The 24971-nt window shown below is 37.7% G+C and overlaps 1 protein-coding gene across 3 annotated transcripts in view; it reads right to left on the reverse strand.

Moving 5' to 3' along the window:
- Positions 1 to 1443: 1443 nt before the first annotated feature.
- TUSC3 (tumor suppressor candidate 3) overlaps positions 1444 to 24971 on the reverse strand; it is a gene marked incomplete at both ends in the record, with an annotated part of 129565 nt that continues 106037 nt past the window's right edge. For all 3 annotated transcript variants that reach the window (XM_081999793.1, XM_081999792.1, XM_081999791.1), the window contains 3 exons: positions 1444 to 1538; positions 4386 to 4460; positions 17562 to 17625. In XM_081999793.1, the coding sequence (XP_081855919.1) occupies positions 1444 to 1538; positions 4386 to 4460; positions 17562 to 17625 (234 nt within the window). The remainder of the gene's footprint in view (positions 1539 to 4385; positions 4461 to 17561; positions 17626 to 24971) is intronic.

Below are 24971 nucleotides of genomic sequence, written 5' to 3' on the forward strand. Positions count from 1 at the left end.
TAACAGTGACTGTAAAAACAGTAGAACTGTTAACATGTTCTTTTGTTTTCTACTTACTTCAAGATATAACTTTCTGAACCTGTGGTACTAATGTTTCCCTTACGTATATATTAGTTGACATTACATCATGCCAGATCTTTCAGCAAAATGTTAATATACCTACATTGCAACACACGTCATCCACTTACTCTTCCATACATGGTAGTAGTAACGTAGACTAATATTCTGTGAAGGATTAGTCTACTAGTTGATAGAAACCAATTTCACTGGAATATCCTCTGTCTTTAAATGCACTGTGACCCACTAGACGGGAGAAAACAGCACTCGTGTATTATCTCTATTGTAAAGCCTAGCATAGCATGTTAAGACTGTCAACTGTATACATATGTATTTATATACATATGTGTATATATCTCTCTCTTTACAGGAAAAAAAGTTAAAAAGGAGCAAAGACTGAAGCAACGGGAAGAAAAGCATAGTTTCAAATAGGATCAAAAAGTCAATGGAACAAAATTGCTAATCCTGGAGAACAGAACAACAGGAAAAAGACTCTTCCTCATGAAAAATATTTAGCCATCCTACAAAACAAAGCTTAGGGAGAAAAAAACCCAAGAGATCTCTGTTTTGTTCCATAAACTTGGTGACTCGGGAAATGTCACTATATTGTGTTTACCTCAGTAGCCAGGTCCATCATTACTATAGCACTGACAATTTGCTTAATTGCACCTTTCCTTTTCCTCTAGCTAGGCTTTTTCATGTACATCTGAAAATGATACCAGGATCACCAGAAAATGCTATGGGCCACCTGCTTCTGACAGGCTACTAAAAAAAAATAAATATAGCAGATCAGCAAGAAGATGTGAATCAGAAGTCTGGACTACCTCTGTAGGTGACCTCACAGCTGAAAGCATCCACTTACAAAAAGCAAGAACTGTATTTTCTTTACTAATTTTCTACTTTTTCTGCTTGTCAGACAAATTTTAACTGTTTAATTGACAGCTGTACATGTAATTAAGACAGTCTATAACCCTTTCTTTCCTCTCTGGTGTAGCTTACAAAAGAAGAGGGTACTTTTAGTGGTACATCATAGCTTAGCACTGTACACTGGTTTGGTGTTTTTGTGCCTTGTCCTATGTACCTCTTACACAAATATCTAATAAATGTTTAGAAACTTAAGCACATGTTTTCTTTTGCTTTTTTCATGGGGCACTATGTATGCCACACATCTGTGCTCAAACCCATTTAACTGGTCTGCATTAATAGTCATGTTAACAACATTAGCTTTCCAGCCCTTTTTGGTTTGCTTGAATTAATCACCATTCTTCCTGCTTCTTCCAGCTCCCACAGCCTTCAGCAGTAAAAATCAAAGATTGTTTACCTGAAAGCTATTCCTAAACTTATACAAAGCTATCACAATCTGTAAGATGAGAATTCAATGAGAAATTACCTGTATGGGTAGCCATGGTATTTGGAGCGAAATATCGACAACAGGAAGCTGAAGAAAAAGACCACCAGACCCAGGCCTACCAGACATATTACTGGAAAGAAAATAACTTTGTTTATTAGCACATAAAAAAAATAAACTTGGAATCTCTACAAAGAATATTATGTCAATCATTTATTGAAAATTTCGACACAGTTAAATATAAAAATGTTACTGCCTTGACTACTGATGCCCAGTATCTTTTGACATGATTTCAAACACATATGGAAATAATATTCACAGTTATTAAAAAAAATAACTTGTCAGTGTGAATGTATTTTCAAGAAAAAAGAGCAGCAATTTGCAACTCAAATGTATGTGGATGCAAACACCTTACTGCTGATAATGGATTTAATAACCCTGTAAATTACACATATCGAGCAATGTAATTTCAGGTATTTGCTTGTTCTTTTTTTGGAAAACAAATTACATTTAGAAAAATATCCCTTGACTAATGGAATCACGTTCTCTCTAGTCAACCATCTAAGGCTGAAATAACAGCAAAGGCAGTTTAGTAATGTCCTGGTTTCAGCCAGGGTAGAGTTAATTTTCTTCACAGAAGCTAGCGTGAGGCTATGTTTTGGATCTGGGATGAGAAAATGTTGATAAGGTGCTGATGTTTTGAGTTGTTGCTAAGTACTCAAGGACAGTCCAGCTTCTCGTGCTGGCCTGCAGCGAGCAGGCTGGGGGTGCACGGGAAGCTGGGAGGGGACACAGCTGGGACAGCTGACCCAGGCTGGCCAAAGAGATATTCCATACCATATAACGTCATGCTCAGTATATAAAGCTGGGACAAAGAAGAAGGAAGGGGTGGAGGGACGTTCGGAGTTATGGCGTCTGTCTTCCCAAGAAACCATTACGCGTGACGGAGCCCTGCTTCCCTGGAGATGGCTGAACACCTGCCTGCCCATGGGGAGTGGTGAACAAATTCCTTGTTTTGCTTTGCTTGCGTGCGCGGCTTTTGCTTTATTTATTAAACTGTCTTTATCTCAAACCATGAGTTTCCTCACTTTTACTCTTCCAATTCTCTCCCCCGTGCCACCGTGGCTAAAACATTTCACTGTTGTAAGTTCCAAGGCTGCTGGCCAAATCACTTTTTACTCTTGATAGCAATAGAAATCTCTAGGTTTTGAAGATAAACAACAGTAATGCAGACCTTCCAATAATATCCCGATGTAAGTGCTTTGAGCCTTTCCAGGCAAAGAATGAATTAGCAAAGTAAATGCTTTAATTAACAAACAAAATTTGGAACATCAGTTGGCATCCTCTGTAATAATAGCATAAAACCTTTTTGATCATGATAGCTTGCTCAAGTGCAAGTAAATAAGTAAAAAAAAAGGCAATATGTTACAAGTTGATGCATGCAATTGAGATGCAGCTCATATACGTTAGCTAATATTTTGGTTCTAGTGAGCTACTTTGATTTTAAAAGCTTCTCTTCTTATACTAGTCCTACTTTAGCCAAACCTTTGCTAGTTAATTGCAATATTCATGCTTCAAAAGTGTGCTGGCTTTGAGTGAAGGATGAGCAACCATGAAGCCAGGGAAAGTGACAATGACACCTTTTTTCATTTAAACTGACCATGTGGAAACTGCCATATGTCAATTGAAATATAAAATTTCTGCCGTTATTTTGAGAAAACTAGCCCTGTACAAATCTTATAAACACACTTCATTATAAAGAAATCACCACTCACAAATATGATTTCAAAGCATGGATGAATAAATTGCGAAGCATGAACAATGCGAAGCATGAACAATGCAAGGCAGGTACACGGAAAGCATTCACGTAACGGCCACAAGCAGAACAGAGTCTGAATTTGTAATGCAACCCACTGTTATTTTGTTGTGTCTATGTTCAGAGACCTGGATCTCAATCGTGATCTAATGTCATATTCCAATTAAACTCATGTCACTGTCTCTTTTGACATCAGTATTAAAGCTACATACTGTAAAAGACATTCAGAATTAAATCATACATATACAGCTCATTAACGGAGACCCTCAAATCACTATAGATTAGAGCTCTAGTCACTGTTCAACCACTGATTATGAAGAATTATAGAATGGTTTTAGAGAAAATAGTTGTCTAGCCCTATCTGCATTACGGTGTATTACACAGAAGAAGCTAAAGAACTGATCTAGAAAGAAAGAGGAAGCAGTGTAGGAAGGCTGGCATTTTTCAAAGGTCTTAAATGAGAAAAAGAGTAAACAGTAGGAGATATGAAAAAATATTCTAAAAGGTACAAAGGCAGACAGGCATATTTGTTTCAACCCATGTCATACTCAGTAAAAGTTTGTTCGACGTAACAGTTAGGAAGTTTAAATCTGGATAAAATACTTTCATATTGTGTGTTTATGCAATTCATTGCCAAAAAATCTTGCAAATATTCTGATTGACAACAACATTTAGAAAAATATAAAACTTGCACTTTAGACTAAGAATCTTTAGACATTACAGATTTGGATAAATTCCGTACTACATCTACTGTTGGGCTTTCACCTTCCTCTGGAGACATGGTAGTGGCAAAGTGCACCAAGTAAAAGAGTTTTCACACTCCTTTGGATGTTGTCATCTTACACATCTTAAATGCCTAAATTAATTTTGAAAAAAATGTTTCCAAACTCTTGTTCTTTATGTCCCTGACTTTCAATATAATTCAAGAACTAAAAAGCATTTATGCAGTATTATGCAGTGGAGATACCGTGTCAAGATATATCTTGGCTGAGTATGCTTGAAACATATTTCTACTCTTACAACTTCACGTGAATGAAGCGTGAATTTTCATTCTGAAATTTTCCTGTGAATTTTCATTCTGAAAATTTAATTAGATATTCATTTGTAATTTCCCAATGTCTTCCAATTGTCTAAACATTGACTTAGTTGTACTAAACAACTTACTTCTCCTTTTTCCAACATCCCCTTTGGAGGTAGCAGCTTCATTCAGGAGTACCATTCCCATGGTGATAGCAGCATCTGGATTGCCATTGTCAAGGAAAACAGCAGATGTGTGGATACCTCAGAAAGCCACAAAGGTACATCTACGAACTAAAGCTTTCAAGTTCATAAAATGCACAGAAGTATTTCTATATAAAATTGCATACTACAATCTGTACTGCACCAATACACCCACCTGTGGCAAAAATGTGTAGTAAGATTTTCCTTTATGCTTTCTAGATAAAAAAGGAGAGAAGGTTCAAAAAGCTTTAAGGAACAAGTCGTCAGGTAGGACACACAAATTTTGGACAGTTATGGAAATAGCTGTTCCCCAATATCCTACAATATTCTGTATATTGGTAGTAAACTATTTTAAAAAATGAAAACTATAAGAACCAGAAATCATGCAGTGTTATTGCACACAATTCATTGGTTATTTGATGCAGACTGAAGCAGTTGGACTACTTTATCTTCCTCTGCTTTTAGATAAGACATTAGCTCCCTCTTTAGTGTCATATTGCTTAATAGTTTAGCAGAGAAACATCTCAGAGGCAAAGTCCTCAAGTCACTTTCAGTGTTTTATTGTCCCATTATAACTGTTACAAATGTGAACAAGTACATAATGATAGAACAATTTAACTAATGTAGCAAGATCTTAAACCATTCACTTAATTGTTTATTTGAAACTGTATAAACAAAAAGGAATGGTTACTACTGTGCATAACATCTGTTCTGAAGGGGAGGTATGCCTGAATACCATACTGAAGCAGGAGTGCAACATGGGAGCTGTACCTCACAATTCCAGGAAATATGAACTTCACCAGAGTTAACTGATTCTTGAACAAGGTCGAATTTTTAAGCATTGCTTACCCCAGGGCTAGGTATCAGGATGAGTACAAACTTTAAGAATGATGTTTCTGTTTACAAACACAGGTAATACAATGTTAGAAACGTTCAAAATTAGACAAAAATGCTCTAAGACTTCTGAAATTTCAATTCAATTTCAATTAAGCAGAGCCTGAGCAACAGGATTTAGAAATGTTAATGATAACATTTTCACACTTCATCAGAGATTCAGGCTTGAGACTTCCAAATTTCATATACATAGAATGAGAAAAGTCAAATGAAGAATAACAGGATTTAAAAAAGTGAACACTGGTGGTGAAAGGAGGCAGATGCCAATAGGCAACATCAAGGAAATATAAGTATTAACAACACCTCTTCAATATAGACATCATCTACAGTACTAAATTAGACAGTAATTAGAAACACACTAGTAGCCCAAAGTACTTTCTCACACATGCACTAGGTATAAGGCATAGGGTCGCTCTTGTGAATCAGTGGTTATATTCAAGTTTTCCAGAAACTTATTACAAATATTAAAAAATAATTTGTAAAATATTGTGGGGAGAAAACCCAAACAATCCTGGAATCCACAAGACTATGGAAATTGGAATGGAAGGCAAAATTACTTTCTAAAAAATTTGCCTGTTAAGATTCACATCCATGAGCATAAGAGACTGAAAATCTCCTGTGCTACTGCTATGCTTCAAGTAGGAAAAAGAGTTGGAAAGAATGTCATGAGAATCATTCAGTTTTCTGCTTTCAAAAGTTACAAAAGCATAAAAATGAATTAATTGAGGAAACTGCAACAAGAAGGGATGAGGAAAAAAAAATCCACATATATTTCTACTCTGTTAAGAAAAGCCAGCCACTAATGTAGCATTATCTAATCACTTTAATAAGTTTATTAAGAAAATAGGTTGACTAATACTTGGTTACTTTTGTGAAAAACGTTTGGTTCTGCTGGACTTCTGCCAAGAGTACAAACTCTGGCATTAGCATTATACACATAGTTGCAGATCATGTAGTTGCTTAATAACACATAGGCAAGAAAAACTAGAGAACAAAATATTAATCCACTCGAGTCTGTGCTCAGTTTACTGTTCACTAAAATGGGGAGAGATTAACACAAACTTTAAAAACTTCTGGTTCACTTTATCACACACGGAACAAAGAAGAGCACGTACATTTTTTGTGAAGGAGTACTATGATCAACAGGAAAATCTATGGTGTTTTGTCTTCTCTTTTTTTCTTTTTTCTGGGGGTGATGAGAAATTCTTTGCTGGCCCTTTACAAGGGGGGCATATTTCACTAACTGAGAGAGATATTTGTCTTAACTTCTTCCTACTACTACTTAAAGTTCCAAAATACCTGCTATAATTTCAGAAATCCTGACCACATTACAGGTTCTTTATCTGAACTATTTCTATGTGAATTTAACTTTGAACTTACATTTGAAAATGCTAAGCATAATATAAATTCTAGTCATTCTATTTAGGAAATATTCTTCAGCTACATTCTATTTAGGAAATATTCTTCACCTACATGCAGTTCTTGAAAACAAGGTATTAGCCACTTTTTTATCATAGGTTGAAGAAACTAATGAAGACAAAAAGTATGGTTCTGCAATGAAACAGGTCTCATGGTTTCTTTCAAGACATTGTTGCTTCGGTTCAGGAAACAATGAGCAATTATTCTAATATTCCACTTATGCTATTAAAAAATGTGCAGTCAATTCTCAGTTAGACCATAACCATCCCGGTGGATGATGCAACAGGCCTTGAGGGCTGAGGAAGGAGGCATGTTTAAGATACCAATTATTGTATGTCTCATCTCAGTGAAGAAGGATGACTCTCAACTCAGCAGTTGAAAAAGTGGAGCACAGTCTGAAAGTTATTTATTTGAATATGAAATTAATTTAAGCCTTAGTTGTACACAATCAAGATGTACTTCAGTATTTTTTAATGGCCTGAAATGTAGCTGTACTGCTACCCACAGTAACACTGAACATTTTTTCAGCTTAAAACCTTCTGGCTTCAGTTACACCAAATGGCTTTTCAAGAATTTTAAGAATTATTACATGAGTCTTGGCACTGGAGTTCCACCTCAACTCCTTGAAATATGCAACTCACAACAATGAAGTAGCTGGAAGTTTGCATTTCAACCATTTAAATGCCAACCAAACTATACCACTTTCCTTTTTGATGCTTTTTGTTCATTTTAACAGAGCAGAGAATCAATTTGATATTAATATAGAATCTTCTATAGTGAAAAAGTTTCATTATTATTCATTTGATTAGTTTTACCTTCAATTTATGAGACTGTCTTTTCTAATCCACAGATAATCTAATGGAACCGTCCCTCTTGTGATGCTCTTAGACACTTGAGAATGGAAAGGCCATATAAAAGGTTCAAGAGAAGAGAAAAACTCTGGAATCAGTTTTAATTCAACTGCAACAAAGTAGCACAGATACCTGACTAAGTTTGTGCTAAATCACTAATCAAACATTCAGGGATTTTCAGCCTAATTTACATCCTAATTATTCATGTTCATATCATCCTAATATTCATCTTCATCTTTTAGGATCACCTAAAACTAACTCTGGGGGAGATGATTTTTACATTTATTACTTATGACCTTTTTGGTTTTGTAAATTACATCTGATGGAGTTTCAGGGTTAGTCCTGCCCATCTTGCAAATTCTTATTGTGTGGTTTGCCACTGTACAAAATAAATATTTTTTCTAACCTTATTTACATTTTATAATTTGTCTCTACAAATTTTCTTGCCTAGAGACATACAAATCAAAGAAGTATACATATCTCCAGAACAGGCAGATGTATAACAGTACTTTAGTTTCCCTAATGTTAAGCATACCAGAGATTAAAATGAATGAAATGAATTTTTCTTAATAGCTTCATTTCTGAACTTTTAAACAGATACGTTGCCTAAACCAAACTCTATTTGAGCTATTTATAAGTATTTATGACACTATATCATTTTCTCTCACTATTCTAACGCTTAATTCCAAACATCTACCTTATTTTCAAGCACTTTAATCACTAGACTTAGTATGTTGTCTCATCTGTTTGTTAGTACACACTTGATCCTTCAGCATGCACACACACCATCTCACTCGCTCTCTCTAAGCACCCATAAATCGTTTTAAGAATATCACACATTTTTTTTTCTATATCACAAATCATCATCAGTATGGCTCTATGCTGGCATTATACTTTCCTTCATTGTTAAAGACCTGTGCAGTATCTTAACAGACAGTTTATTCTTAGCTGAACGTACTTGAAGAATATTCAATTTAGTAAAAGCTATCTGTGGATCCAAAAGGTAAAATGTTTAACTTTGGACTATGTTTCTGCATCATTTAGCCACTCAAACAAATATGTTTCTTAACAATTCAAATAACCATTAAAATTATTAATTGACGCCTAAAGAAACCCTTAAAAATGCTGCTGTTTTCAGCCTGCGGTCAGTGAATGTCTCTTGGTCTGTGAACAGGCAGTCAGGTACAAACAAATAAAAATGAGGCAATTGCCAGAGCAGCCGACAGCTAAATTTGCTTTGCAGGGGTCTGCATTTACATTGGAAAATTTTAGAGCCAAAAATTTGGAAATGATTGAAGATTACTGAACTACAGAGTTGGTAATTTCATACAGAGTATGCACACCATATATGAAGGTATTTCACCAAATCCAGTATCATTCAACTAGCTAATGAAAGAGAATTATGTTATATGTTGCATTGACAAATGCCCAGCTGTAAATTTAAGGTCTCTGTGTATTTCTCTGACATCTTTCTTAAAATGTCATATTATGAATTACTTTAGGGTCAAGCAGGAGGAGAATGAGGTAATGTAAGGAAATTTCTTCATCTTTCTAGCTATCATCTCCTTATGCTTCATCAGAGTTAGGAGGAATCAGGCAGCCTCCAGAAGAGCCTACAAGGTTAGCAGATGGTATTGGTGGATAATGCAAGTAAAGAATAGAAAACGTGCAGTATGTTTTGCTGCTTTAGACATTGATTTCCATAGTTAATTAAGAAGCACGCTTAAATATGCTCTAATTCTGTGCTTTTAATTCTATCTTTTCCCACTGTGGTGTTCTTCCCTTTTTTCTCATCCTTAAGATCAAGCATACAAAACCCTTATCTCACTGCTTTAGTTGTCATCATCATTCACTTTTACTTAATCTCTGGGGAACACAATTTGATTCCATTATGCACAACTAATAAAAGTTACTACTGAGACCTAAATGAGTATTTTTCTACAGACTTTGACTCAAAATTTCAGGTTCTTATGCTCAGTGACTTTGCACAATCCCTACTGACACACAGAAAGGCATCTCCCATTTAAATTCATTCTGTGGTTAAGTCTCCTTACACGAGAGAGGCACTTAATACACTTAATTCACTCTGTAGGACAGGAAATGTCTTTCATAATAGGTGTAACTTTAATGCTACAGAAAAGATTTGTCTTTTTCTTTATTACCAATCAATCACGTTTCTTTCTCCTTCTCAATCAACATCTCATATCCGCCTACATAGCTGTCACATTAAACTCTGTCTTGGGAATTCAAATTAACAAGCTGAAAAGACATTTCCATTTTTACTTAGGTGCATGTGTTTTATCAGCATCAAAGTCAACTAAGTTTAATATCAACAATGAGAAAAATTATCAGGTTAATAATAACTGGTAATTCCTATAATAATGGTTTAGATTTATCTCCTGTACAACAAATAATTTACTTAATAACTGAAACTCTTCTGAGAAAGAAAATATTTACTACGACTTTTACACTTACTCTGTATAGTATTCACTGTTACTGCAAAAGGAAAAAAATATGACACATTACATTAAAAAAACCACATTACATCCCACTCCAGGGAATGACATAAAAACTTGATGAAAATGGACATTCATTAGAAGTACCGATTAGTGTCTACCAGAGAGATATGAAAGAATTGAAGAAATCTTTCAACTTCAACACAGCCTATCTAACCTTACTATTCCTTATCTTTCTTGCTGTGTCTTCACACCCAGAGCCATATTTACAGCTCAACACTGCATACTCCAATGGCTGTTCTGTTTACAACAATCAACACACTCTTACCTGTATTCAACTATTGTTAATTGCAACAGTAATACTGATTGTGCAGTTTACTTCACATTGTTCCTCTTAGGAAAGGACAGCTCTTAATTCCACAGTTATACCTCTTCTGCCTGTATGTCTTAATAACTCTATCCTCCCTAATTCTAGCAACGGTACTTCAATATTCGTCTTTATATCCTCCTCCTTGTCCCTCTAAGAATGTCAAACGACCCTACACTTTTTTTTTTTTAATAAATATCTAATAATTTCTACTGACTCCTGTTATCTATGACCCCATTTCTGTCAGGTAAGGAGAAAAGGAGAAATCTATATGGCTTATTTTACAAAGTCCCAAATAGAAGAGAAAAAAAAACCCAGAAGGACTATTTCCCATGACTTATTAAAGTCACACAGTATAGTTATTGTGCAAATTATAGGCTAAAAAACATCCTAAAGGAGTAGTTCTGCATACTACATGAAGTTAACACTGAAAATTCATTGCTCTAGAATGTTGTGCCATAATTAATTAAAAAAAAGGATTAAAAAGAAATAAGAAGGTATTCATCAGTGGCTAGAAGCTGTAATATCCTGTATGCTAGATCTGTCTCAAAAACATTGATTATGGTTGGATGCTTTGTTTTGCACAATCCTTCTTTATCTATCTTGTTAATGTGACGATAAGTTGAGAAGATGCTAAACTTTACTGTTAAATCATAATGTGTTTAGATATATGCTCTTTTTGTGTGGTAGAATTAGATATCTAGCCAACAAATAGACTGTCTTACCAGAATTACTCATGTGAACAACGTTACCCATCTGTGTAAATTACGCAGTCTTAGGGTCCTCAGAGATATTCAAACTCTTCAGAAACAAAAACCTTGCATTACGTGCTGCACAATATCTAGCATGTTGATAGCTCCACAGAAGCTACTGCTTTCAAACCCATTTAACAAAAAAGGATTTCTGTTTAAATATAATCTATCCCATGCTCTTATTGCAAATAATTTTTGTTGGTGCAGTCTGTCACATTTATTCCACAGCAGTTATACGCCCATTTCTGTGATGACTTTTTCATAACTTTTCTGCTTCACAGTAAAGTCCCAATATTGATATAATTCTACCTAACACCCTAAATTATTATATGTGTAAGTTACACCCAGTTGCTTGAAGGAGTGGTCATCAGGCTGATGTAGGGATAAACGCCATTATATATTACATAAAACCTCCTTCTCGATTGCAAACGATAAGAAGGTTCTGTTGCTCCTGGGAAGGAAATCAAAGTTGGTCAATTTCAAAGAAAACTGAAAGCAGGTATTTAAAAGAAAGACCTGCATATTTTTATGGATGACTAAATGTAACCTCAAATTAAATTTATACCTAACTTATTCAGTATTACTTTTTGTCTGGAAATAAATATTAAAGCATTCCCTCAGTGCTAAAAAAAATAAAAAAATAAAAAAAATTACCTGCCAATCTATGGCTGGGAAAGAGCTGTAAAGAAGCATGAATAAAAGCCAACCTCTCCTTTTGTTTTCATCCTAGGCAATTAAAAAATCTAAAACATAATGGATCTAATTACCCCATAGAATGTTCTGTTCATTTTTTAATGAAAACATCACTGAAGACTCCACTAATTTTACAAGGCCGGCAAAAAGTCCAAAGGGAAGCCAAAACCTTAGGACAGACAAGATTGTTATACACCACAGCACGAGCCATGAATTGCAGCTTGGGAGGTTCAGACTGGAAGTTAGGATCAATTTCACTTCTGTAACTGCCCAGAGAGATTATGCAATCCCAATCCTTGGAGTTTTTAAACATTTGCGCTAAACATGGAAGACCAGATCCGGTGTTGGTGATAATCCTGCTTTAAGAGGAAGACTGGAGTATGTGATCTTCAGAGGTCCCTTTCAACCAACATTTATATGATTTCTATGATACTTTCTTGAAGTTAACTCCCCAAGAAAAGAGAAAGGGGAGCTAAGTAACAACAAAACTGAGTAACAGTCATGTTTTCAGCATAACATGAACTCCTCAGAGTTTCAGAGTAGCAATGGCCTGAAAGTCACAGTGAATAATATAACAAGCATTATCATATCTAACCATGTTCTTTTACTGTTCTCTGCTAGGTGCTCACGCACAAAGATTTTTACTAGCTCTGGCACAGTTTTGGATGTCGTCTCTGTGTATTTGCTCCACACCCGAGGTAACAGCCTGTTCCTGAGTGCCATCTGAGTGACTGAGCAGGCATCAGTGTTTGCACAGCAAAGCTGATCAACTTTGGATCAACTTGAGCATGGGCAACCAGCTACTTCGTACTGCGTTCCTACTAATGGGAAAACTGCATCGGGATGCCAAGCCAAATCTGTGCATTTGGATATATTACAGATTAGATACATGAGATGTCTGTCTTGGCAGGGTGGAGCTAAACTGTTCTGGACTAAAATGCTCCTGGAACAAGTACAAAGGCAGTGATGCCATGCTGTGCTGGAGCTGGACTGGAGTTGCCTCTGTACTCAGCCAGCTCGGTGTCTCCACGTGCTCTCGACCACACAACCATTTCACCTCAAATAATGCAGTCTAGAACTAGCTTGGGCAAGTGAGTCTGAAAGATCTACAAATTCTCATCTCATCAGGTAAAATGAGTATCAATTACAGGGGCTACTTCTTACATAAAGGACTGTTTCTCAGTATATTGGGTTTGCGTGGCAAGGTTTTGGTAGTGGGGGGGGCTACAGGGGTGGCTTCTGTGAGAAGCTGCTAGAAGCTTCCTCTATGTCCGATAGAGCCAATGCAGCCAGCTCCAACACGGACCCGCCCCTGGCCAAGGCTGAGCCCATCAGCGATGGTGGTCGCGCCTCTGGGATAACATAGTCAAGAAGGGGGGAAAAGTGGGCCACATCAGCAGCAGTCAGAAGAGAGGAGTGAGATTATGTAAGAGCAACAACCCTGCGACACCAAGGTCAGTGAAGGAGGAGGGGGAGGAGGTGCTTCAGGTGCCAGAGCAGAGATGCAGAGATGCCCCTGCAGCCTGTGGTGAAGACCATGGTGAGGCAGGCTGTCCTCCTGCAGGTTAATGGTAGAGCAGATCTCCACCTGCAGCCTGTGGAGGACCCCACGCTGGAGCAGGTGGATGCCCAAAGGAGGCTGTGGCCCCATGGGAGGCCTGCACTGGAGCAGGGTCCTGGCAAGGACCTGTGGCCCCATGAAAAGAGAGAAGCCCATGCTGGAACAGTTTGCTGGCAGGACTTGTGACCCCGTGGGGGACTCACGCTGGAGCAATCTGTTCCTGACAGACTGCACTGTGTGGAAGGGACCCAGGCTGGAGCAGTTCATGAAAAACTGCAGCCTGTGGGAAGGACTCATGCTGCAGAAGTTCATGGAAGACTGTGTCCCGTGGGAGGTACCCCATGCTGGAGCAGGGGCAGAGTGTGAGGAGTCCGTCTCCTGAGGAGGGAAGAGCGTCAGAGAAAACGTGTGATGAACTGACCACAATACCCTTTCCCAGTCTCCCTGCGCTGCTGTGGAGTAGAAATTGAGGCTGGGAAGAAGGGAGGGGTGGGAGAAAGGTGTGTTTTTAAGATTTGGTTTTATTTCTCATTACCCTACTCTGATTTGATTGGTAATAAATTAAATTAATTTCCCCAAGCTGAGTCTGTTTTGCCCATGATAGTAATTGCTGAGTGATCTCTCCCTGTCCTTATCTTGACCCATGAGCCTTTCGTCGTATTTTCTCCCCCATCCAGCTGAGGAGGGGGAGTGATAGAGTGGCTTTGGTGGGCAGCTGGTGTCTAGCCAGGGTCAACCCACCACACTCAGTTCTTAAAAGCCTACTCAAATATTTATTCACAATTCTGCAGCCTGGAATTCAAGAAGGTCTATGTCAAATTATGGTAGTTTTTTTTCTTCAATTTCTAAAAGGAAACTTCACACCCAGTATAAGATACAGTGCACTCTGTAAGATGGTCCCCATCAGCCATCTCTAAGGAGCCTCAGAATGAAACCTAACCTGGTTTAGGACTTTGGAAATGAAAGAATGCCTCCTTGTTCTGAGGAGCTTGCTTAGTCTGAGTTTTTAATGTCTTCAGAAAGTGTTCAATCATTTCAGCTAGTCTGGTCTGCTGCTAAATGCAATATCAGTATTTTGTCTGTTAGAAAGCATATCATAGAAATAAAATTAACTACAAAAATAATCAAAAAGCTTTTTTTAATTTTAGAATTGTTTTACTGATGTGACATTGTATGTGCTATATTACTGCAGGGACTTCCATTATGTTACTACTAAGATGTAGTAATCACCTGTTAGGACTAAACTACTTGTTCAAAATATTATAAAATTTGTGGGATACACCTAGTATGTAATCAGTAACATTGTATACATTTTAGTGAATTTAATTTCACTTTATAGTATAATGGAAACTGAATATCTGACATTTTCACAAGTCTTTTTTATCCATATCCTAATTACGTAGCTACAGCTCTGGAAAAAACAGCATATCTTTATATGGAAACCATCTAGCAGACTGGGTAGAATCACTATCTAAATGCAAGTATGAGAAAATATGAATTTCCATTGCATTTCTTATCACAAGTATCAAAAATTCACTTTATAGAGAAACACATCATTGCATTTCAACATCTAGCAGGAAGTGACAACCTTGTCGTTGTTCTTACTACTACAAAGTGAAAAGAAGCAACCAAATGAAGCATGTACATCACCAGCATAGTAACGTCTCGTTTTAAAATTCTTTTAAACTTCAAAGGATAAAGTGAATGTACTACTGTTTATCAGTCTGGCATTTTTTTTTCTCATTCTCACATTTTCTATCAACATTTCCTGAATAAACAAATAATGAAGAAGCAATGAAGCAGATAATAATTACTACCAACATTGAAAGGATAAAAAAATATTAATTCTTTCCATGCATAACTGTTGAAATCTTGACAAGTTTTATGTCACTTGTGAAATTTCTGTGTGACCAAAAACTCAGCTCAACAGTATTGAGCCATGAAATGAAACCTTAGAGAATTCTTTCTGCAAGTGGCAATGAACAACCTCACTGAAAGGAATCTTTCAGCCAGCTGCTTTAATGTAGTTAGCCAACTTCCCAGTTTAAAGACAGTCTCTGCCAACGAAAAGATATCACTTTCATGCCTGAGTCAGAAAAACAAAATATGTCATGAACAAAATTTTTGTTTATTTTTAATCTTAACTGGGTTTCGGGTTTACTTTTCTCATTCTCAAGCAGCCAACAGGATTTGGTTTAGATAACAAATTTGTTTAAATTGTGGCAGTATGGGAAAAGCAAAAAACATCAAAAAATAAGTTGTGGCTATATAAAAGAAAAGCATAAAGATGATACTAATAAGATGCACACCATCTATTATACAAGAAACTTTTCAGCTGAAACGTAACAGCTGTCTCTGTAAAAAAATGTAGCAATTAAATTAATAATCACTGAGTTTTGACTTTGCAGTTTTCAGGTAAAGCCATTTATCTTTAACTCTCTCTTCCCAAGAAAAGGAGCTCAAATTTAGAAATAATGAACAAATAAATGTGCTTCTAAAACTTTAACAAACACACTATGATTTTGACACAACATTAATTGGGGTATGATATAAAACCTGGAGAATTGACAGAATCACAGAATGGTTGAGACTGGAAGGGACCTCTTGAGATCATCTAATCCAACCCCTCTGCTCAAGCAACCTGCTAAGACCAGGTTGCCCAGAAACGTGTCCAGTCAGGTTTTGAATATCTTCACAGATGGAGACTCTACAGCCCCTCTGGGCAACCTGTTCCAGAGTTTGACCACCCTCACAGTAAGAAGTGTTTTCTTTTCTTCAGACTGATTTCCTGTTTTTCAATTTGGGCCCACTGCCTCTTGTCCTGTCAGAGGGCACTGCTAAGAAAGTCTTTCTCCTTCATTTCCTTCTATCAGGTATCTACACACATCGATAAGATCCCTCTGAGAGCCTTCTCTTCTCTAGGTCAAACAGTCCCAGCTCTCTCAGCCTTTCCTCATAGGAAAGATGCTCCAGTCCCTTAATCATCTTTGTGACCCTTTGCTGGACTTGCTCAAGTAAGTCTCTTTCCTTTACTGAGGGACCCAGAACTGGACACAGTATTCCAGTTCAATTGTGAATATTGCATTTAGTCTGCAAAATATGATCGCAACTTTGAAATTAAATTTATAATGGCTATTTACAGAGCAAATAAGGTTTCACAAGTAGCAAAATTGATGCCAGGCAAATGAATGTAATGAAGCAAAAAGAACTAATGACGATGTTCTCTTCAGATAGCAAATGCCAAACGTTAAGGTAGACAGGTAAGCCAGAGGAACAGCGGGATCTAAGCCAACATAACTTCAGGGAGAGAACAAGAAGGTAGCTACAATCATCAAACTCTGAGATCTGGCTATTACTTCAGATTGGGAAATGTTTTCTTCCTCTTGTTCTCCTTAAGGAAGGTATTTGTGATGGGACTATTGTATTTTAATAGTGGTAAATGGTGAATAGAATTTTCACTCAATGAACAAAGCTGATTAGAAGCAGAGTTTAAAGAAACCAGATAGTATATAAGTTTTTCTTGCAGATTATTAAGACATTCACACATGAAAAAATTAATTTAACTTGCTCTGACTCAGTAAGAATGAAGGAGTAAAAGTAGGTCTCAGTGGCTTTCTTGATGTCAGAGCAAATTGGATTGGGTTGTTTCCAGAAGCAGTAGTAAACCGTTTAGATTAGGTAGGGGGAAAAAAAAACCCCAAACCAAAGACTACCGGAGGAAAAATAATCTTTATGCATGATTAGTAATTTTCAGCATACTTTCCTTGTCAGTTAAAAGAAATAAAATAATTTTTAACATAGAATTTTTAGCTTTTGTAATAAAGACTGAAAAAGAAAGTAAAGTTAGTTTCTGCTACGGAAAAGATAACACTGAAAAGAAAAACATTAAGATTAGGCATAAAAGTAACAAAGGAGATAACAAGGTACATATTAGTGAAAAGCAATGCCAGCTTTACTTGGAAGTAAATAGAAACAACATTAGATATTTATATAAACAAAGAGTAAGTAACCCAAAATAGAATACCTTCTCAGAAGTTCAATCATATTCACTGTCAGAGCAATTTTATATAACAGCACACTGTGCCTCAGCTTGCTTTTTTCTATTCATCACCAGTTTGAAGGATACTCAGCAGAAGAATAATATGTGATTCTGCAACAAACTGAGCCTGACTGCTTCCATGTATGTAACTCTGTAAAATAAAAGATGAAAAACAATCCTCTTTAAAACAAAGAAATCCACTGAAAATGGCACAATCGGATATGTGAGAATCAAAACAAAACCTGTTTTGCAGAAAAATACAGACAGCAACAGCTACTACTTAACAGCACAGTTTATGCATGTTTAGCAAAAAGGAGTGTTAAAAATAGCGTATTTAGGCAAAGCACATATATAGAGTGACTGTAATGTTTCATACATGAGTGCATTATGTTGAATTCTTTTTCATACTGCTGCTGGTGTGGAATAAAGAACGTGCATTTATTTGCTCAGGAGACACAATTTCTGAGAAAGAAGGTGATGAAATCAAGGACATACCTCAGCACGGTTTTTACAACAGTGAAAACTGCACCTTGCCTTTAAAAAAAACACTATGCTTTAGTCTTACTCAGATTCAGTGAAGTTTCTGCATACAAAGTTTATTCCATCTTTCTCCAAGAAGGTACATTTGTGTAAATTTTGTATAAAATTCTATATTATCCATAAAAAATTCTAATTCATAAAATGTCTTGTTTATATGGAATTGTGGTAAATGCAATCACAGATGTTAATAATAAATGCAAATGTAACATAGTCTACTTTTTTTTCCCAAAATAATTATTGTTAATGAGCTCACTTTGTACATTTATTGTTAAGAACATATAATATTATTCAGAAGTTGTGTTTACTGTTAACTACCTATCATAGCAAAAAAGGAAGCAAAAATTTGAAGGACTGCAAACGTACAAAGCAAGGGATATTCTCTACTACATCAATTACAAACACCATGTTCTCAAAGTATTATTTATATGTATTCTTCTTAAGCATAGATACAATTTTCACCCCAATTAAATAGAAAGAAAAATGCTCACTCCTATTAAGGTAAAGAAAAAGGAAACTTTTAGCCCTCCTTGGGCATTCAGCGTTTTGTTAGTTTGTTTATTTTTAAACTAATATGCTTCACTTTAATTCATTTTACTTTGAATAATTCTGCTTGAATACCATCCTTGTCAAGATTCAGAAAAATTCAGATTTGAAGTACACTGATGCTTCAGCATACAAAAGAATGCCCTCATCCACACTGGTTAAATTCTGGTTGATGCACTGTCAGAACATGTAGTTCATTAGATAAGATAAAAGTTTTTACTTAGTGCATGGTTATCTGCTGTTTTCAAAATTCAGTTATATTATGCTCATTCAAATAACCAATTCAAAGCTAAACAAGGCAAGAGCTTCATGTATCTAACGATGCCATCTCTCAAAGACGGCATCTTTTTTTCTTTAACAAGAAAAAAATCACTGATCTCATATGAATATCTCATTGCAATACACTATGATGGTAAGTCAATCCATATTTCTTGATTTTTTGCAGGGCCCCTTAAAAATCTCACTCACGCGCTATATATATTTTTATATATATATACACATACACACACACACACACACACACACATATATCACAGAATCACAGAATCATTAAGGTTGGAAAAGACCTTTCAGATTATCAAGTCCAATCAACCCAACACCACCATGCCCACTAAACCATGTCCTGAAATGCCACGTCTACAGCCATTCTGAACACTTCCAGTGATGGTGACTCCACCACGTCCCTGGGCAGCCTGTTCCAACGTTTGACCACTCTCTCAGTAAAGAAAGTTTTTGTGACATCTAGTCTAAACCTCCCCTGGCGCAACTTGAGGCCATTTTCTCTTGTCCTATTACTAGTTACTCATTACTCAGCAGCACTGAGTACAGGGGCACGATCACTTCCCTACTCCTGCTGGCCACACTAGTTCTGATGCAGGCCAGGAAGTTGTTGGCCTCCTTGGCCACCTGGGCACACTGCCGGCTCATATTCAGCCAGCTGTCAACCAGCACCCCCAGGTCCCTTTCCGCCAGGCAGCTCTCCAGTCACTCCTCCCCAAGCCTGTAGCGTTGCATGGGGTGGTTGTGACCCAAGTGCAGGACCCAGCACTTGGCCTTAACTAAACCTCGTACAATTGACCTCTGCCCATAGATCCAGCCTGTCCAGATCCCTCTGCAGAGCCTTCCTGCCCTTGAGCAGATCAATACTCTCACCCAACTTGGTGTCATCTGCAAACTTAGTGAGCACTTGATCCCTTCATCCAGATCATCAATAAAGATATTGAACAAGACCGTCCTCATTACTAAGTGCTGGGGAACACCACTTGTGACTGGCCACCAACTGGATTTAACTCCATTCATCACAACTCTCTGGGCTTGGCCATCCAGCCAGTTCTTTACCCAGTGAAGAGTACACCTGTCTAAGCCATGAGTTGCCAGTTCCTCCAGGAGAATGCTGTGGGAGACACTGTCAAAGGCTTTACTAAAGTCCAGGTAGAGAATATCCAGCCTTTCCCTCATCCACTAGGCAAGTCACCCAGTCATAGAAGGAGATCAGGTTGGGCAAGGAGGACCTGCCTTTCACGAACCTGTGCTGGCTGGGCCTGATCCCTTGGTTGTCCTGCACATGCCCCGTGAGTGCCCTCAAGATGAGATGACGTACAGATGAGAAATAAAACAAAGGAAGGAAATAGGAATATTTCAGATTAACAAAAACTAATCATGAAGTTAAAATGTTTAACAGATTGTGTACTCTGACCCAGTTGTGACCACAGTCCTGCAAATAGTGACTTCTGTCATTATTTCTCATGCAGCTAAAGAAATATATATACACACACATAGGCATACATATACACTTGCAGGATCTGGATTCAAGTGTGCCTAAGAAATGGTAAACATCTATTTCTTCATACAATCATAGCACCAAGTTATAGTCTAAAGCTTACAATGATTACAATATATACTGTATTTTTTAATATAATGTGAACTGAAATAAAAAACAGGCCTTTCATCAGAAAATTATAACAGGGTCTAGTAGCACTATTTAGCTATTAAATACCTATGCATTTATACATAATCCCTACTGCTCCTTCTCTACACCATGCTAAATTGTATGAAAATGCACACTGGGAACTAAAGAAACATACTCTATGTTGAAAAGACAACATTATTATCACCAATTAATAAAACTGATTGTCATATTACTCCTAAGATTATAAATGCCTTCTGTATTTGTAAAACAGTTAGATGAGATGTCATTTTTATTTATATGCTTTAGACTTTGTTAAAGTAAATTATTTTTCTCTTTATGGTAGCAATTTAATTCACCATAACACCATTGAGAAACAGAATTCAAAGCATGTACATAAACACATACATGTGCACAGGCTATATAGAGAAATCATGCCTTTCCTCAAAATAGTTTACTGACTTTAAATTGTTTAACTTTCATCCTAGTAGGGAGGAAGGATCTCATCTCTGAAACAAAGTAAATATTATGCTACTGCTTCTGGTGACATAAATCTGTGCTACACTGAGGAGGAACCACATTTTAGGTGCTAGTTGTAATCACCCAGCATAGTAACTTTGTTTAAAAATGTCACTAAAGTTTGTGTGATTTCTGCTTTCACTTTGGAATATCAAATAACTACAAAGAACGTTGTTAATGAAACAGGACAGTCTCATAACTATCTAGCTGTCAAACCTGTACATTAATGATGTTCTTAAAAATGCCAGAAAATGGCTCTCTGAAATTTCAAGCATGGTTTTTCATTAGTTATTCATACTTGAGAAATTGACTGAAAAATTCTCTCTCAATCTGAGGATGATTAGTGTTCATAACAGGTAAACCCAGTTTGCAATGCTGTGCATGTAGACTACTTACAGATGCAAAGTTGAAACACCACAAACAAAAGACTAAAAGCTATAAAAAATAATTAGATTGTTAATGTTTTTTTAATCACATACTGATTAAAAAAACTTAAGTCTTGTCTACCTGAGAAGGCAAGTTTTTACTTTACTAAAGTTTTTGCTTTACTAAAGTCCAGGTAGACAACATCCACAGCCTTTCCCTCATCCACTAGGCAAGTCACCCAGTCATAGAAGGAGATCAGATTGGTCAGACAGGACCTGCCTTTCATGAATCTGTGCTGGCTGGGCCTGATCCCTTGGTTGTCCTGCATATGCCCCGTGAGCGCCCTCAAGATGAACCACTCCGTAATCTTCCCCGGTACGAAGGTCAGGCTGACAGGCCTGTAGTCCCCGGGATCCTCCTTTTGGCCGTTCTTGTAGATGGGCATCACATCGGCAAGCCTCCAGCCATCTGGGACCTCCTCTGTTAGCCAGGACTGCTGATAAATGATGGAGAGTGGCTTGGCAAGCTCCTCTGCCAGCTCCCTCAGTACTCTTGGGTGGATCCCATCAGGCCCCATGGACTTGTGCATGTCCAGGTGGCGTAGCAGGTTTTTAACTGATTCCTCCTGGATTATGGGGAGTTTATTCTGCTCTCTGTCCCTGTCTTTCAGTTCAGGCAGCTGAATACGTTGAGGATACCTGGTCTGGCTACTAAAAACTGAGGCAAAGAAGGCATTAAGTACTTCAGCCTTTTCCTCATGCTTGGTGACAATGTTTGCCCTTGCATCCACTAAAGGATGGAGATTCTTCTTGTCTCTCTTTTTGTTGTTAATATATTTGTAAAAACACTTTTTGTTGTTCCTTATGACTGTGGCCAGATTGAGTTCTAGCTGGGCTTTTGCCTTGCTAATTTTCTCTCTGCATGACCTAACAAGATCCTTGTACTCCTCCTGAGTTGCCTGCCCCTTCTTCCAAAGGTGATAAACTCCTTTTTTTTCTGAGTCACAGCAAGACCTCCCTGTTCAGCCAGGCCGGTCGTCTTCCCCGCCAGCTTGTCTTACGGCACAATGGGGACCGCCTGCTCCTGCGACTTTAAGACTTCCTTCTTGAAGAATGTCCAGCCTTCCTGGACCCTTTTGCCCTTCAGGACTGTCTCCCAAGGGATTCTCTCAATCAGTGACCTGAACAGGCTCACTGTCCTCCAGAAGTCCATGGCAGTGGTTTTGCTGACCCCCCTCCTCACTTCACCAAGAATCGAGAATTCTATCATGTCACGGTCGCTAAGCCCAAGATGGCCTCTGACCACCGCATCTACCACCACTCCTATTCTGTTTGTAAATAGCAGGTCAAGTGAGGCACCTCCCCTGGTCAGCTCACTCACCAGCTGTGTCAGGAAGTTATCTTCCACACTCTCCAGGAACCTCCTACACTGTTTCCTCTCTGCTGTGTTATACTTCCAGCAGACGTCTGGTAAGTTGAAGTCTCCTACAAGAACAAGGGCTAGAGATTGTGAGACTTCTGCCAGTCGCTTGTAGAATGCCTCATCTGCCTCTTTGTCCTGGTTGGGTCATCTGTAACAGACACTCAGCAGGATATGTGCCTTGTTCGCCTTCCCCCTCATCCTTACCCATAGGCACTGGACTTTGCCATCACAATCGTTGAGCTCTATACAGTCAAAACACTCCCTAACATATAGAGCCACCCCACCGCCTCTCCTTCCATGCCCATCCCTTCTGAAGAGTTTATAGCCATCTATTGCAGCACTCCAGTCATGTGAGTCATCCCACCACATTTCTGTGATGGTGACTAAGTCATAGCTGTCCCGCTGCACAATGGCTTCCAGCTCCTCCTGTTTGCTGCCCATGCAATGGTGTATTGGTGTAGATGCACTTGAGCTGGGCTGTCAATTTTGCCCCCAACATCAGCATGCCACCCCTAGGCTCAACTCTAGTGAGCCTGGTTTTATCCCCTTCCCCCTTCAAATCCAGTTTAAAGCCCTCTCAATGAGGCCCTCCAACTCATAAACAAGAATCCTTTAGCAAGGATCCTTCTTAAGCAAGAATGTTAAAAAAGGCAGATGTTTACTGCCAGTATTGTCTTTAAAAAAAAAGTTTTTATTACAAATGTCCTTAGGTAGATTATTCTTTAAAGTCTAACTGTGTGTGATCAAAAGGATCCTCAAATTGCCTCCCCAGGATATTATTCTCCAGATACTCAGAACTGCAGCATGGTGTATCTCCTTAATAGCTGTGGGCCAGTCAGGGCAATGGTAGTGAAGAAGTGAAGAAAGCGAGAGATTGTTCCAGTGAAGAAGGATAACTGAAATAATTTACATTCGACAATATAATGTGAATCACCGGAGTTTATGACACTACCTCACCTATTTCTAATGAGGAATAGATCATAGTCACTTTGCAAAGGAATTAAAGGGTGTGTTTTTGCTGCAATGAACTTTCAGACCTGCATTCTAAACAACAGACCATAATCATAACAGAAGTTTTCAGAAGACAGACGACCAGTATTTAATGCAAAAATGATGGGAAACAGCTTTTCTTGAAGAGACAATAGTGAGAACTGTGGCATTTGTCCCTGTGTCTTTCCTTACAGGCATATGATGGCACTGTGAGGCCACATGAAGCACAGAATAGATTTGTATGAATACATATTTACACAAATTTACCCACATACACCAGTTTTGTACACTGCAATGGCCATTGACTCACGAAATTTTGAAATTCATGGCCACCCGTGGCTCATACTCTGCTAAAATAGAATACATTTAAAGACAAACTTTTTTAAGAAATTTTGACAAATCAGCTTTTCAACAGTTCACAAGCAGTTTTCTCCAGTTTTTTGTGGTTCCACAGAATCTTTTAATTCAACAAGGTCCTTGAAATTATATCCATATAACCAAAATAGAAGATTTGGTCACCTGGGAGGTTTCTCTGTTTTCAGACTACTTCTTTCCCTTCTGTAAGAAGACTGCTGAATGACCTACATGCAAGTTGCACATTCTCATGAAATGTTATTTAAGTCTACAAACTATTAAGTGACTGAGAAGCAAGATTTCTGTTTTCCTGTCTTTTCTACTTTTTGACACTGAATCAATTTAATACTTGGAACCTCTGTGAAGTCTATCTGCCTGCATATGCTCCAGGCAAAAGCTTCAAATAAATTTGTGAATAAACTCAGTATTTCCCTTTCATTTTAGAGGCATCTAGAGGGAGTACCACGTAAGGCGCACAGCTAAAATCTGTCAGAACAGATGCAACCATGGTTTCAGCACAAGAGTTGTACAGCCACACAATTACCGCAGCCACGCAATGGATGCAACAGCAAATGCCACGCTGCTCGGACTAATAGGGGAACCAAAGCATGAGTGACAGACACTTTGAACAACTTTTCCAACGTTAATATTTTCCTATCTCAGGTCTGATTCCACAGAAGCAATTGGAATTGCTAACTGAAATAATAACGTCCCTGAATTAGGCCATTTTCTTTGGCAGTGGCAAACAATTGCTCAATACATGCAAATTTCTACAAAGCTATGTTAAATATTTATCTACTATTCATAAACTCATTAAAAATTTAGTGTTATTGAACTGCAGATGGCACATATGTATA

Source organism: Phaethon aethereus (genome assembly GCF_964289735.1).
Source record: "Phaethon aethereus genome assembly, chromosome: 4".
In the NCBI taxonomy this organism is placed as follows: Eukaryota; Metazoa; Chordata; class Aves; order Phaethontiformes; family Phaethontidae; genus Phaethon; species Phaethon aethereus.